General features: G+C 45.4%; 2 protein-coding genes across 2 annotated transcripts in view; one reads left to right on the forward strand and one right to left on the reverse strand.

The window, feature by feature from the left end:
* OFD1 (OFD1 centriole and centriolar satellite protein) overlaps nt 1-2,916 on the reverse strand; it is a 63,402-nt gene extending 60,486 nt beyond the window's left edge. Inside the window, exon 1 of the mRNA XM_061137350.1 lies at nt 2,898-2,916. The gene's annotated coding sequence lies outside the window, so the exon portion shown is untranslated. The remainder of the gene's footprint in view (nt 1-2,897) is intronic.
* TRAPPC2 (trafficking protein particle complex subunit 2) lies at nt 4-12,360 on the forward strand. Its single transcript, XM_061137352.1, has 5 exons — nt 4-104; nt 6,857-6,966; nt 9,342-9,485; nt 9,905-9,991; nt 11,226-12,360. Exons 2-5 carry the CDS (start codon nt 6,874-6,876, stop codon nt 11,322-11,324), a joined length of 423 nt encoding a protein of 140 aa, XP_060993335.1. The 5' UTR covers nt 4-104; nt 6,857-6,873; the 3' UTR covers nt 11,325-12,360.
* The last annotated feature ends 2,936 nt before the right edge of the window (nt 12,361-15,296 follow it).

The following is a 15,296-nucleotide window of genomic DNA, read 5'->3' on the forward strand; positions in this document are numbered from 1 at the left end:
GAGTCTCGCGAGGACTGCTTCCGGAGTCCCTACGGAAGTTGAGGAGCGCGGTTCCGTTCCGCGGCAACTGACGGGGCGTTTCGGTTGCCGGCGTCTCGCCGCAGGTAAGGGGATGGAGCGAGTGGACGGTTGACGCTTGGGGACTCTGGGGGATATGTCCTGTCCCGCGGGAGCCGGGTGTTGGCCCTTTCTCTCCCCTCTGTCCCTGGCCGGCTGAGCTCATCAACAGCCCGGCCGGTCATACCACACCGAGATTCAATCTGCAAACGTCCGCCTGCTTAGGCGCTTTGCTTCTTGTAATAACTTTCATTGGGTTGAGTTATTCAGCCCACCCTGGGTTTCTTAACTGCGGCACTATTGCCGTTTGGAGTCGGAAAATGCTCCATTGTGGTGCTGTCCTGCGCACTGTAAGATGCTGAGCAGCATCCTTGGTTTCCACCCAATCGATGCCAGTAGCACCTCCCTCCCAGTTCTGATAACCTCCTGACATTGCCACCTGTCCCTGGGAGGCAAAGTCGCCCCTGGTTAAAAACCAGTGAGCTACACTTGGTGCGTGCTGTGAAGAAGATAGGTGAGCTGGGTCCCCAAGGTGCTTAAATCTAATTAGAGAAGTCTCTCGAGAAGCAATGCTGAAAACGTAGCCAGAGAATTGGCTAAGAACTAAGATGCATTGTGAAAAGTGTTACTTGCTTAATTGTGTCCGACTTTTTGCCATCCCATAGACTGTAGCCTACCAGGCTCCTGTGTCCATGGAATTCTCCAGGCAAGAATACTGGAGTGGGTTGCCACTCCCATCTCCAAGGGATCTTCCCAACCCAGGAATCGAACCGGGGTCTCCTACACTGCAGGTGGATTCTTTACCATCTGAGCCAGAGTTGCATTGTAGACTGAGTAAAGATTTTAGAAAAAGTGGTTGGGGATATACATGAGTGGGCACATCTCTGAAAACTGTGACTTCATCAGGGCATTGTTAGGTAGTGCTTGGATGGTGGACAAAAAGCAAAGGAGGAAGGGTGAAAATTCTTAAAGGAATAAAAAAAATCAGGACCCTTTCAAGAACAGTGAGGTATCTGGCCTGACTCCAGAGCCCCATGCTGTGGGTATAAGGTATCTAAGGCCTACCTATGAGGATGAAATTGGGCCAGTGTTAGCTTTGTGAGCAGCACTGAAGAGTACAGTGAATTTTCACCCCTAGCCATGAAAGGCTTAAACGATTTAATAAGCATCAAGAGTGACAGGACTTAAATAGGAGGTAGAGACCATGTAGGTTGGGTTGGGATATACTTGGAGAAGGAAGGATTTGGGTAGACTTTGAAAGATGGGTAAGGTAAACATACAGAATTAGAGTATTCCAGGCATGAAGAGAGAAATAAGTCTGGACTGGAAACAATCAGCTGGAGAGGGAAAAAATAAGTATACCAATCCATTGTAGCTGAGGTAGAACAACATGGGACTAGGTTTTGGATACTGGTACTTAGTTAGATGAGAAGCACTAAGGCTTTTGAGCAGAATAGTGAGATGATGAAGAATGTTCTAAGATGTTAGTATGGAGTCATTTCACAAGGCAACCTGATAGTTCTTGGTCACTAAGTTCTCAATTATATTCACCCAAATGTCTTTCCAGGTAACTTCAAAGGAGCAGCCCTTGGCTTGGCCTCTGGAACAGTTTGGAATAAATCTGTCTAGTTCAGATTTAGCTAATACTTGGCACTCGCATAGGCACTGCCCTTTCCCAAACCCATAGCAGATGTGGTAACTGATCACAGCAGTCTTTCCCCTGACCACCCTTAGTCTCAGAATCGTTCTCAGCACTAATTCCTGGCCCTCACTACCAGCTGATTAGAACAAGCTCATGGGGGAAAACCAACTGGCATCCCTAGTCAAATCCCTTCCCATGGACAGCATCATATTTATAAAGACTGCACCTATTCCACTGCCTCCCCCCATCCCCAACAAAAGGTCTTACCCTGCCTCCATTTTAAACATCCTCAGCTCCTTCAGTAGCTTTTATCTTGTTCCCAGGGCGTTCCTTAGCCTAAATGCTTCCCTCCTCCCAACGCACAAAGTTCAGAGTTAATGAATTTTAAAACTGTGATTCCCAGAACTGAGTATCTTCCCCAGAGATGGTATTATTAGTCATAAGGACATTATCTTTTCTTAATGCAGTCTGGAATTGCATTAGCTTTTCTGGCCAGTGTATTGGATTGCTGCCTCTGACTATGCTGGCAGTAAATGAGAAGTGGTCCCTGCAGACGAGCTACTCTTACACTAGGCTTCCCTCATCCCCTTGTTGTGCTGTTGATTTTTTCAGCCCAAGTATAGGACTTTATTTCGAATTCTTTAAATTTTGTCCTGATCGTGTCACCTATTTCTCCTAGCCATGGAGGTCTTTTGAATCCTAACTTTAGCCTTCTAATAAATTAGGTGCCCTTAGCATGTTATCTTTGGGTGTGAGAAGTTGGCTTCATCTCAGTTACTGATGCAAACCCCTTGAGCTGCACTAGGTTAAGGTTAACCTCCAAGGCTCCCGAGAGACCCCATGCTGTCCAGTGACATGGAGCATGTGAATGTTCCAGTCAGTCCCCTACTGTCCCTCCTTCAGCAGAGAACATGCACATCCTGGGTCCCCAGCACTGCTCTTGCTCTGGGGGTACCAGAGGCTGTCACCCAGGCTACTGGTCTCCCATGAGTTCTTAGGTGGAGAACCACATGAGTTCAGAAGGTGACTCACCATCTCCCTAGTTCCCTTCCACAACAGGGAGTGTAGGTCTGTAATGACTTGTTCTTCTAGAACAAGTGAGTAGTAACCCACTCTTTCTAAGGATTACACGTTAAAGGACTTACTTTATCACAGAAGTTCCCAGCATAGGGTCTGACTGAAGACAGGCATTTCATACCTGTTTCTGTTAGTGTTTTAATCTCTTCAGTAGTACTCAGACTTCAAGATAAAGTGAAAGTGAAGTCTCTCAGTCGTGTCCGACTCTTTGCGACCACATGGACTGTAGCCTACCAGGCTTCTCCGTCCATGGGATTTTCCAGGCAAGAGTACTGGAGTGGGTTGCCATTTGCCTTCTCCAGGGGATCTTCCTAATCCAGCGATCGAACTCGGGTCTCCTGCATTGCAGGCAGACGCTTTACTGTCTGAGCCACCAGCAGGGCCAACAAGATAAGCCTTTTTGTTTTCCGAACGTTGGCATAACAGTTACTAACCTCTGAAAGCCTGGCTCTTTCTATTCCTGTGATTTCTCAAATGTCCCTGGTCAGTAGTCACACCATCAGAGTTGTTAACTCAACTGTTTCTTTAACAGGCCTGTCTTGGGGTTCATAGCCTGCCTAACCTAATGTTTTCCACACTTGCTGTGTGAAAACCATTCTTTGAGAAAACTCAAATTCGGCATACCTGTGTCCCGTGTTGTTTACACACCAGGGGCCTCAAATCATTGACCATTCTCCCTTGCTTTTTCCTGATAGTAGCCTGCACGTTTCTTATTTTTAACATATAGCACACATTTCAGCTCGTGTGGGGCTTTTGCCCTTCTGACTCAAGCCTCCTGGCTTTCTGGTCCTACTTTATGACCATTACTAGCTAGTGCTCTACTTCTCATATCTTGTACATGGTCTCTTCAAGAAGTCCAGAGCTCCTTGTTGATTTCTTCAGTTCTCTGTCTCTCAAAAGCAGTTCAAGACATTTTAACCACCACAGACAGCTGTTCTTGGCACAGACAGGAATCCTGGCTCCCCTCTGTTCAGCCAACAAGTCCTGCCCTTGTAAAGGAGGGTTTCTTCATCCTATTTTAACAACTGTGGCAACTTCTAACAAATGTGCTGTTCATCACATGACACAGGCTTCATCAGTCAAGGCCCTGGAGGGCCTCGTCATTAGAACTTTCAGAAGGTTCTCGTCCTTGTTGAGGCTAGTTAATCCCGCCTCCCCCACCTCCTTCCTGCCTTCCCTTTCTTATATTCTGGCATCATGCCCTCCCCCTGGAGGAGGAGATCGCAACCCATTCCAGTGTTCCTGCCTGGAAAATCCCATGGACAGAGAAGCCTGGCAGGCTACAGTCCATGGGGTCACGAAGAGTAGGACACGACTGAGTGTACAACGGCATGCCCTCCCCCTGCTCCCTGCAGGTCCGTCCCGCGAGCACTGAGCAGTTTCCCTGTTAGGGGTATGAGACACTAGCTGGAAAACCCAGCCACTGTTCACTCCACTCTCGTCCCTGTACTGCTCTGGGTTGCTCTACCTTGATGCACCATTGGCCCCCCATTTCCACAGGACTCTGAAACCTGTGACCCATGGAAAATAAGCTCACTTTGTCCCCAGTCTCTTCTACCTCCCTTTTTCTTAAGCCTGCAGGTTTTTTCAGTTTTGACGTGTTGTTGGTTTCCTACTGCAGCCATAAAGCATTACCACAAATTTACTGCCTTAAAACGACACAGACTTATCATCTTACCCTTTTGTAGGGCAGAAGACCAACGCGGGTCTCACTGGGCGTAAATCCCTTCTGGAAGCTCTCTGGAAAAATCTGTTTTATCGTCCTTTCCAGCTTCTAGGGGCCACCCACATTCCTTGGTTCATGGCTGTTTCCTCCATCTTGAAAACCAGCAAGGTTTCGTCTCCTTGGTGATCCACCCACTGCCATGCTTCCCTCCCCAACAACCCTCGACTCTTCCCTGGGGTTCCACCCTCTTCCACTTTTTAAAGACTCTGGTGATGACACTGGATCCACCTGAGTAGCCAGGATCCTTGTCCTACCTGAAGATCAGCTGATGGGAGGCCTTAGTTGCATCTACAGCCTTAATGCCCTTTGGCACCTAGATTAATTTTCAGTTCCCCAAGCCTAGGATGTGGGCATCTTGGTGGGGGCCCGGGGAGCTATTCTGGCTGCCACCACACATGCAGAATTGACCTGTTCATTTTCATCCCTCTTCCTTCCCTTTCTGATTTCCTTTATAGCTTCATCACCTTGATATTCTGCTTGACCCCCTCAGCCAGACGTTTGGCAACATCCTGAATTCTTCCTGCAGTTCCCCAGTTTCACCCACTGCCAAGCTCTGTGTAACACCTCCACACCTCGAGACCTTGGAGACACTCAAAGGGCCCCTATTTCAGGTGACAGAAAGACTGCGTAAATGGAGATCATCTCTCTCCTTGCAGAAAGTTCCATCCATCAGACGGCACAGAATTCTAGAGCAAGTCTCAGCTCTGCTCACCACTGAGGCCAAGGAGGCCCCACATATTAAATAGTTGTAGACGTTGCCTTCCTAAGACAGGGTGGTTATGTGCTCTTGCCTCTTCCTTTTCTTCCACTACACCTCTCAGCTTCTCTGCATCCTTTCTTCAATCCTGTGTGAAATCACGTGACCAGCAGCTCACGTTTTGTGTAGCTGACAGCTTTGTGATCGCCCCTTTCTTTCTTGCAGTTTCTTGTTTATCCTCATGCTCTTCTTAGGATTGCTTTTCTCCCCCACATGGGTCTCCACATGGGGCTGAGTGGGTTCGGGGGCTGGAGAAGGGTAATCTTCCTTTTACATTTAGTGTCTCCTGCTGTTGCTTAACATGTGTGCAGAGGGAGAAGTATCTTCCTTTAGTATTTTTTCCCTGCTGCTGCTGCTGCTTAAATGTTTGTGCTGAAGAAAGCAAGCCCTTCCCTTGACAAACTCCACCTATGAAACCTTTTCAGCAAGGAATGATGTCATTGTTTGCTCTGGAAATTTCAGGCTTCCACCCCCTTCCCCTCACTTGAGCTTGAGGATTCATCACCACTTCTCCTAGTTTTGCAGAGCTTTGGTATCATCCCTGACTTTGTCTTCAGATTTCATGGCATGGAAGTCCCGGTGAGGCTCGATGAGCCCTGGGTTCTGACACACCTTACTGTCAGTGCCCGGTTAAGTGGGTTCCTGCCCGACATCTCCGTGTGCCTGTGCTCGTGTCACTAGAGCTAAACATGAGCCTAGCTTTGTCTGATTCAGACCCCATGCTAAAATTACAGACGAGTCCATCGCCTGTCTGTCCATCCATCTGTCCAGATTGTGATTGTGCTAAAAGTCACAGAATCATTGATTTCTCCCCCAGCACCCCTGCTCTCTCTTTTTATGCCCTTAGCAAACCTATGAACCCTTGTTCCAAGAGCTCTTTATGCCTCAGAATGTCTTCCTTTTGGATTATGATTGCTTCTGTCTTTTCTAGAATACAGCACTGTTTCTTCCTCTTTTGAAAGACTCCTATCACGGGCTCCTCTCTGTGCAGTTGCACTCACAGCACAGAGCCGTCCGGTGGGGAGCAGACAGGTACCTCCCGGTGTGTAGATGACTGTGTAGCAGTGCTATAAGTGCTCTGCAGCGGTACACACAGTGTTTCCTACTCAGCACCGGGTGTCAGCACCCAGGCCGACTGTTCCAGCCCAAGGTGAAGCCCGCTTACCGTAAATGGTCCACACTTTCTGATCAGGAGAATATTGTTTTTATGATTTCATGTTAGAGGTCTTCAAATCTCCCTATGAAAATACAGTAGTGGAGTCTCCAGAACATATCATAAATAAATAAACTGTATCAGTCACAAGCTGTTTATCTATAGGAATGGAATGATGTCATTGTTTGCTCTGTGAAAATTGCAGGCTTCCACCCTCTTCCCCTCACTTGAGCTTGAGGATTATTGCCACTTCTAGTTTTGCAGCACTTTGGTATCATCTTGGCGTGGTATCTATCACTTGGTATCTATCAATCTTGGCATGGAAAGCATGCCACTTTAGGGGCCACTTCCTCTACAGTTTAGGTTTAAGTTAAAAATGGAGTTCTTCACTTCCTGGTTTTTGGTACTGAGTACTAAAAATACACATTATTTTCATTTAATTAGGAGCTATATTGAAGACGATGTCTGGAAGCTTCTACTTTGTCATCGTTGGTCACCATGATAATCCAGTTTTTGAAATGGAGTTTTTACCAGCTGGAAAAGCAGAATCCAAAGTGCGTATGAAACCTTAAAAAAGCCCGTAGCACTTGTGGTGGTGCTGTAATGATACTGGTGTGATATGACTGTGGAATTGGAAGGGATCTGGACAAATGAGGTCACTGCGAACCCAGCACAACCACAGGTGGCTTGCTCTGCAGTCCCGCAGGTTGAGAGGAACCCGCCGGGAGTGCCCTCTGCACTGTGTCTTCGTGCTCTAGTTCAGCAGCACTTGGCACAGGCTCAGAGGATGCCCTGCGTCTCCTCTCCCTGGTTGTCAGTCCCTAGACCACCCGCCAAAGGCGGTGATCGTACTGGGTCTGCAGGGGCAGGCGCTCCAGCCCTGAAATGCCAAGAAAGCCCCTTCTGTGCCCTCACATCACCTTTTTCAGCAGGACAGACAAGCTAGAGGGTTGAGAGAGACCTCGACTCCCATGTCCTCCTCACGCCCCCAGGATGGTAGCTGTTGTCATCAACTTCCCACAGCATCCACTGGCCATGTGGGGCCCTCATGCTCTCCTCCCTGGCGACGGCACCCAACTTTCTTGTTAAGAGTGGTTCCAAAAAAACCAGCTTGCTTCAAGAACATGGTGCCACTCAAGAGTAAACAGACCTGTAGGGTCTTGGGATGAGGAGAGCTGGTCCCTCCATCTCCGTGTACAAAGCCATATTCCAAGTATATTGCTGACCACTGTGCTATGTTTCTCCCAGCCTCCAAAAGTAGACTTTAATGTCCTTTAAGACAGGAACTGATGTTTGAAATTAGTCATGATGTCCAATGTAGGACGCTTTTCAACTGTTCAGACCTTGCCACTGAAATAGGATGGAAATCTAAGGTATTGTCTGAGCAGGTGGTGTTGCTCCATCATTTGCCCACATTCCCGGGAGCACACTGCTGTTTGAAACCTGGATGGGAGGCATCGCTGCAGCAGTACTTGCTTTGTGTGGTATGCGGCTACTAAGATACAGTTTTTCTCTCATTTCACTGGCCTTGTGGTAGGCAAAGCGGTGCATATAAAAACTGTTGCATTACTTGATCTTAGGTCTTTCTCCTGCTACCACTCACCTTTGTAAACCACTCCTACAGTTTTCTTCTGATCTATCTAGTTTGCTCATCAGTGCAAAGGGAAAGACTGCCATGAGCCAGACACAAAACACATCCATTTCTCTGAGAAATAAATTAGTTTTGTCCACATGCTGAAGTATAAACGTGCTTTACTTGCGTGAGGGATTCCAGGGCACCTGACCACCTTCCTCCAGCCCAGGCACAGCCTCCTCAGCCAGGAAGTGCCATTCGTTTCCCAAGGCTGCAGTCATAGCACCAAACACTGGTTGCCCGAGGAGAGCAGAACCGGACTGTCTCACGGTTGGCGAGCCCAGAAGTCTGAGATGAAGCCGTCAGCAGGGCCAGCCCCGTCCGAAGGTACTAGGGAAGGCCTGTTCCGGGCCTTGCTCCCAGCTGCTGGCAGTTTGCGCCTTGTGGCAGAACTGCATTCTCCCGTGGCTTTCTCCCTGCATGCGAGTCTGTCTCCAGATTTCCTCTTTATAAATACATCAGCCACTGGATTAGGGACCCACTCGCTGCTAGCATGACCTCATGGTAAATGATGACATCTGCAACGACCCTCTTTTCAAACACAGCCACATTCTGAGGGGTAGGACTGCAGCACAGGGATTGGGGGAACCTAAAACAGAGGGGTTCTTTGAAAAATGCACTTGGACAGTAAGCATCTCATGTGCGTGAGGCTACATTCCAGATTGTGAATTTCCTCTCCACAATCAAGGGGCACCGCCTTCTTCAGTTAGGCCTTTTAGGCCCATGAGAAGGACATCTCCAGCTTTGACAGGATCACCTTGCGTTGTCACTACAGGTGACTGCACACAGCTGGCACCAAGCCAGGCTGGCAGCCCTGGGATCTCCCTGCACCTCAGGGCAGCCAGTGCCAGGCTGTCTGCCCTGTGCACCAAGCCCCGGCCCTGCCCCGACCTGAGGCTGGTGCCTGCAGCTTTCCTCGCCACCTCCCTGGCCTACCTTGTGTTTTCCTGTCTTCCACCTCAAAAGATGTGTACTTCTTGAAAGCAGGATCTGAGCAGAGGAGAGGGGAAGGGGAGAAAAATTGAAAGCAGGATCTACTCTTCTTTTTTTTTTTTAAAGGAAGTATCCTCTTTTTTTTCCCCCATGTTTAAATGCTCATGCAATCTGATAACTTCCTCCTTGGCAAATTTTAAATTGGCTGTTTCTATTTGAGTTTTAGATAGCAGATTAGAAAATAGTGTGAAAACACTGAAGACCTTTTATAGCAGAAAGCTTCCCCCCACCCCCCCATGAGCAAGCTGTGTCTAGAATTCCCTGTATGGAAGTGTTAATCTGGTGTCACTCACTGTCACCTAGGATGATCACCGCCATCTGAACCAGTTCATAGCTCACGCTGCCCTCGACCTCGTAGATGAAAACATGTGGCTCTCGAACAACATGTACTTGAAGACGGTGGACAAATTCAATGAATGGTTTGTCTCGGCATTCGTCACTGCGGGTCATATCCTTACCTGTTTAGAGCTCCAATGAAGGGTTGGGGTGACAAACCAGACCAGCCTGAGATGTGGATGCCAGGTTCTGAGTCTGTGGACTGCAAAGTGTTAGGTAAAAAATGACCATTGGTGGTGCTTTTTTTTTTTTTTGAGGGGGGAACATCTTTTGTTTAACAGATAATTTTAAAGTCCAATCTCATAAAATTAAGGTTTATCTGAACCATATCAAGGGTGATTTTATTTTGTAGTTACTTTCTAACTTAAAAAGATTATGTTCTCTTCAAGATAAAACTAACCTAACTCTGAACCCAGTTTATGTGTTTATCTTTTCTATCACACAATACACTGCATGTGACTCGAAGAATATTGTATCAACTGATTAACTTTTCAGCTTTCATTTCTAAATATTATACCTTAATTATTTCACATATGAGATTTATTATGCTGCATGATGTCAGGCAAGAAGATGGAATCAAGAACTTCTTTACTGATGTCTATGATTTATACATAAAGGTATGGTATGTTCTGTACCTTGTAAAATCTGATTATAAAAGACATGCCAACTTTGGCAGGACACTGGCCTGTAGAGGGAGCCCCCTTAGATGCACAGTTCTCCTCCCTGCCTAGCTTTCCCCCAGCAGGACTGTTCCTCGCAGCCCCCTCATCAGGCAGGTCTCTTAGCAGCAGCTTAACACGCATGTAGGACAACTCATAGTCATTTTTAGATCAGTTTCATTCTTTCCCTTTTGATGCACATAGTTCATTTTATGAGGGAACCCTAACTAGAGACACAGAAGTAGTCTATATAAGGGAAGTTGCTTCATGATTTTATTCCAGACTGTTTCCCATCTACTTATTAAGTAAGTTACAGTGCAATCAATGTAGATCATAAACCAGTAGGAAGTGATTCATGTACTATCAAAGTCACTCAAGGAGAAAGGGGTCACTTGTATTTCTCGATAATTAGGAAAACTGAAATAATAATAAGATGTGAGTGGTTAAACTGCAGTGCTAACAGTATATTCTTAATAATTTAAATTTCTTTATTTGCACAAGATATTTTGCATATCAGCATAGTTAACGATCAGTATTCCTAGTCAGAAGTAGCAGAGAATATTTAGTCCTCTTATAAAGATGGACAACACCAATTGATTAAGGTATAAAAGTTGGTAACTCCTTTCCTCACTCGTGATTCCATCCAGTACTAATTTTCCCTCACATATATTATGATTTACTCATCATATTATCTGAGAAACGGATCACTTGCCTTGTGTTAAAGCAGAGTATTAAAAATCTGATTGTTAAAAATTACCAAACTTTTAAAAGTAGTGTGGTGTAACTTTTTCCTTCAATCAGAGCATATGGCAGATTTTTAGTGCATTTTATATAGCCAGAGGCCTTCCACATGAATGAACATCTTCATAGTTGAACATGAGTGTAATTGTATTTCACACACAGGGTGGATCCCAGGAGTTGGTTTTGCTCACACAGGTAGTGCTTAGATATGTGCTGCCGTGGGTTTTGCCACAGGTACTACCCTAAAACACCAAGACAGAAATTTCCTTAGTGGGACACTAACATTTAATAATGGAACATCTTCACTGAAACTTAAAAATGTGGTCTTTAGACTTCTGAATGTCTTTGATGACTTAATTTAAAACTTTAAAATATTTTCCTTTTAGAGACCTATGATTTGTCAGCCTTTTTTACTTTGACAAGCTCACCTGAGTACTTTCTTCTCTCCTAGTTTGCAATGAATCCATTTTATGAACCCAATTCTCCTATTCGATCCAGCGCATTTGACAGAAAAGTTCAGTTTCTTGGGAAGAAACACCTTTTAAGCTGAATGCAAAAAAATTCAGAAGTACACAATGTCACTACAATGGGGTATACTCAGGAATGTGTACATTGTAAGTAACGATTAAATAGCATGGTAAAGTTTTACTTGTAGTTTGTTTATCTAAACCTAATGAAATTGCTTCTATATTTAAAAATAGCATATTCAGTTTCTTACAGCTAAGAACAGATTGATATTTGCTTGTGAACACTGTTATTTATAAAGAGCTCTTTATTCGTAATCTTGAAATATCTTTATTTTTAAAAATTGAGAATAAGCTTTTGACTTTCCTCATTCAGATAGTTGATCTTGATGAAGCACTCCAGAACCAAATATCATTGTCAAGATTTGGTAGACAGATTTAAAACTAAAAGCTTCTGCAGTAGGGAATGAAGTTGATAGCACATACATGGGCTCATCTATAGATCCAGAGATGTTATGAAAACACATAGGCAGTATACATAGCTTTGCCCAAGAAGCCAGAGCAGACCATGTTGCAGTGCCAAGTGCCACAGGCCTGCCCTTATCAGAGCCTAGAAACAGTGATCCTGCTGCAATTCGAGACTCCTGAGCCCAGGTTTGTATAGTGGGAGGCCAGGACCACTGTGACAGGTTCTGTTCTTGTTTCCTTTCCCTCAGACAATAAACTAAGGATTAAGTGAACCTGTTGACAGCTGTGCTAGTAGAAAGTCTTAAGGCAGTTTTAGAATTCTAAACAAAGAAAAGCTTGTATCACATTAGCACTTGTACTCGAGGCTTTTCAGGCTGTATACCTGTATACCCAAGTGGGCGGGGGTGGTCTTTTTTTTTTTTTTTCTGTAACAGTGTGGGATCTTAATTGTAAACCAGTAAATGTCCATTGAAAAGCAAGTAAATGTTCATTGAAAACCAGGTATTTTCTGTGCTGTGAGCACTTGAAGAATATTGTTCCATTCTGAATGACCTGAGCAAGGAATTCTCAGTTTGGTCTTGTATCTTTGTATGAAGCTGCTACCACAGTTTACCCTATTTATTTGATTTCCTAAATAAAGATGTTTGTCCAAGACTATGGAAGCTTAGTATCAATTTTTTTTTTTTTTTTAGCTGCGCTGTACAGCTTGTGATATCTTAGTTCCCTGACCAGGGATCGAACCCGGGCCCTCAACAGTCAAAAGCACCATTCAATCACCAGGGAATTCCCAATGTTGATTTTTTAGGTGCTGCTCTCCCCACCACCTCGACCATTTTAGTCCTATCTCCCCTAATGAAAGTCTGCAAACATACATTGTAACTCATTTTACAGAATTCATATCTCCTCAAACTGGGTGCCAGAGCTTTGGGAGCAGAAAAAGATAACTCAGAAATCCAGGAGTAACTCAGCCATGCTCACTGGAGAGACCCACACATGTACTTATCGTATATAGTTTGCTCTACCCTCCAGGAGCATATAAGGCAGAGGGAGGCAAAGCCCCAGTCAGGAGCTGAGCCGCGTGGTGTTTCAACAGGAAGTTGTCAGGTGGAGATGGTTCCCATCCCCGCCCACCCACAGGACAGCAGTGCCCCGCAAATAGCCTTGTCACCAAGCTCTTGACAGTGAGATGGGAATGAGAACACAGGCCCTGTGGGCGCAGATCCCTGTGGCTAAGGCTTTCACATATGCCTGCCTCTGTTAGAGCGTGAAGGCAGATCCAGTGCTGGGCATAGGAGTGGGCAGGATCTCAGAGATGGGCTGTGCTGGGAAAGCCTACTGAAGTAGGACAGCTGAAAGGATGGAACCAGGACTCGTGTAAGGGGAAGATCAGGGACTGATCATTAGGAAAACAAAGCAAAAAAAAAAAAAAAAGGCAAAAGAGCTTGCAAAAAAGAGCTAAGTGATGTCACTTAAAGTTCTGGAACACAAGACGAATTGGGGACATCAGTAGCACCCTGGGCATCAGGCCCACCGAGCATACTCAAGTCAGCATTAAGCCTGTCATCTACACTAGCACTCCCAGTGATCCAAATAAAATGCACAAGCCTGGTTCACTCCTCTCACTACCTAGGATGCTTCAGTGGTGCCCACATTCTCCACATAAGTAGGGACCGTGGGTCTCTCCTCCGCCCTGCTACACCCACATCTATTCCCTCTATGGTCAGGACAACACTTCCTGGTTGACAGTCCGCAGTGGTAATTTCTCAGAATCCATGGACTACACTGAGCCTTCTTCCTACCTACCGCTTCCCTGCCCCACCACCCCAAGCCGCCAGCACTGTCAAAGCTCACACAGGGTTTCACAGAAACATGAAACGCCAGGTTTTAACATGTGGACCACCTTCGATACTTTAACTTCAACTGGGGAGTTTTTCCCAAGAGGAAAGGAGACAAAAACAGTTAAGTATTCACTAACAAATATGCACTTTGCCATCTTCCATGCAGCACACTGTAACTGCTACGTCAACTGTCAAATGTACATCTGTCCATCCTCCCAAGTTCAGTAGTTTGCCTTTTCCTTAACCCTGCCCTGTCTCAAAGGCTTTACATCCAAAGACAGCACAAAGCCCCCATCGGACCTGTAACCCTGGGGTCCCTGGTCCAGACAGGGACAGCGTGCCCCAGTTCTCCCCTCCTGCCTGCCCCCTTGGGGCTCTGCTTGCACCCTTCCTGCCACTGCAGTCACCTGCTTTGCTCCTCAACTCTTTCTCCATTTCTCATCTTTGTGCAACACCAATCCGAGTGCCTTTTACTTTCTTAAAAGAATCAGACTTTCAGCTACCTTTTGCTGCAGCATGAAGAACTCTTCCATCAGTGAGTTGTTGCTATGACGGCCGAAGCTCTTCAGTCAGGTCTTGTTCCTCCCCTTCTTGTCCCATTTCAGTTACTGGCTTTGCTCAGTGAGCCTCTGTTCACCAGGTCTTTTAAGTCACACTGTGAAGCTAGATTACTCCCCCTTCCATCAGCCTGTCTTTACACACACAAAAATATGGTCCTTTGATCAAAACTTGTTGCTGCCCAGCTCTAGACCTCTGAAATGCCAACTAATCTTTAACTGGAAAAAGGTTACTGAAGAGATGCTTCAAAGTTTGGGAAAATGACTAAGCTATTAGTTAAATCTATACAAGTATCAAAATTATATATTTTATAAACACCTACACACATGTTGTGTGTAAGGGGCTGAATTGTGTCTCCCAAAATTCATATTCAACAAGCCTAGCCCCCAGTCCCTCAGAATGTGACTATATTTGGAGACAGGGCCTTTTAAAAGGTAATTCAAGTTAAAATAAGCTCCTTATATGTAAAATAAACAAGGTCCTACTGTATAATACAGGGAAATCCAATCTCACTAGTATTATTCCAAGAGAAGGAAATCTGGACACAGAGAGATGGGGTTAGGGAGGTAGGCAAAGAGTTGTATGCAGAGGAAAGGTCCTCTACAAGCCATGATGAGAGGACTCAGGAAAAACTAAACCTGTCAACACCTTGATCGTGGACTTCTAGCCTCCAGAACTGTAAGAAAAGAAATCCCCATTGTTTAAACCACCCAGTCCACATGTTATGGCAGCCCTGGCAAACTAACACAATATGCTTTCCTTATGTACTAAAAATCTACATGGATATCCAAGAGACTGATACATGGCTGCCTGCACAAGCAGGAAATGGAGACATTGGTTCCTTATGCCTTCTACTTTTCAACCATGTGACTCTATCATCTATTCAAATGATAAACAACCAAAAATTTACTCCTAATATCCATTGGTGACCAAGGTGTAGGAAACGTTAATATCCTACTGCTAGTAGCTAGCAGTCAAGAACAGCTTGACTGTGAGACATCCATGCAGCAAATAAATGCGGTTGGTCTACTATAATGGAAATACATCCAGACAGATTAAGCAAAAAGGGCATGTCACGAAACAATGGGCACGCTTGGTTTAAAATAACAAAACAAGTCCCCTAGAGAAAAAAATAAAGGCATTATATAACATACACTAACTTGTTAACAGTAGATGCCTATTTTTTGAGTGGAG

Source organism: Dama dama, chromosome X (assembly GCF_033118175.1).
Source record: "Dama dama isolate Ldn47 chromosome X, ASM3311817v1, whole genome shotgun sequence".
NCBI lineage: Eukaryota > Metazoa > Chordata > Mammalia > Artiodactyla > Cervidae > Dama > Dama dama.

Excerpts from the sequence above, each read along its gene's own strand:
- TRAPPC2 (XM_061137352.1), top strand. The coding sequence starts at position 6,874 with ATGTCTGGAAGCTTCTACTTTGTCATCGTTGGTCACCATGATAATCCA. Across the intron at positions 9,486-9,904 it reads CGGCATTCGTCACTGCGGGT|CATATGAGATTTATTATGCT; the intron begins CATATCCTTACC and ends TTAATTATTTCA. Across the intron at positions 9,992-11,225 it reads TCTATGATTTATACATAAAG|TTTGCAATGAATCCATTTTA; the intron begins GTATGGTATGTT and ends CTTCTCTCCTAG.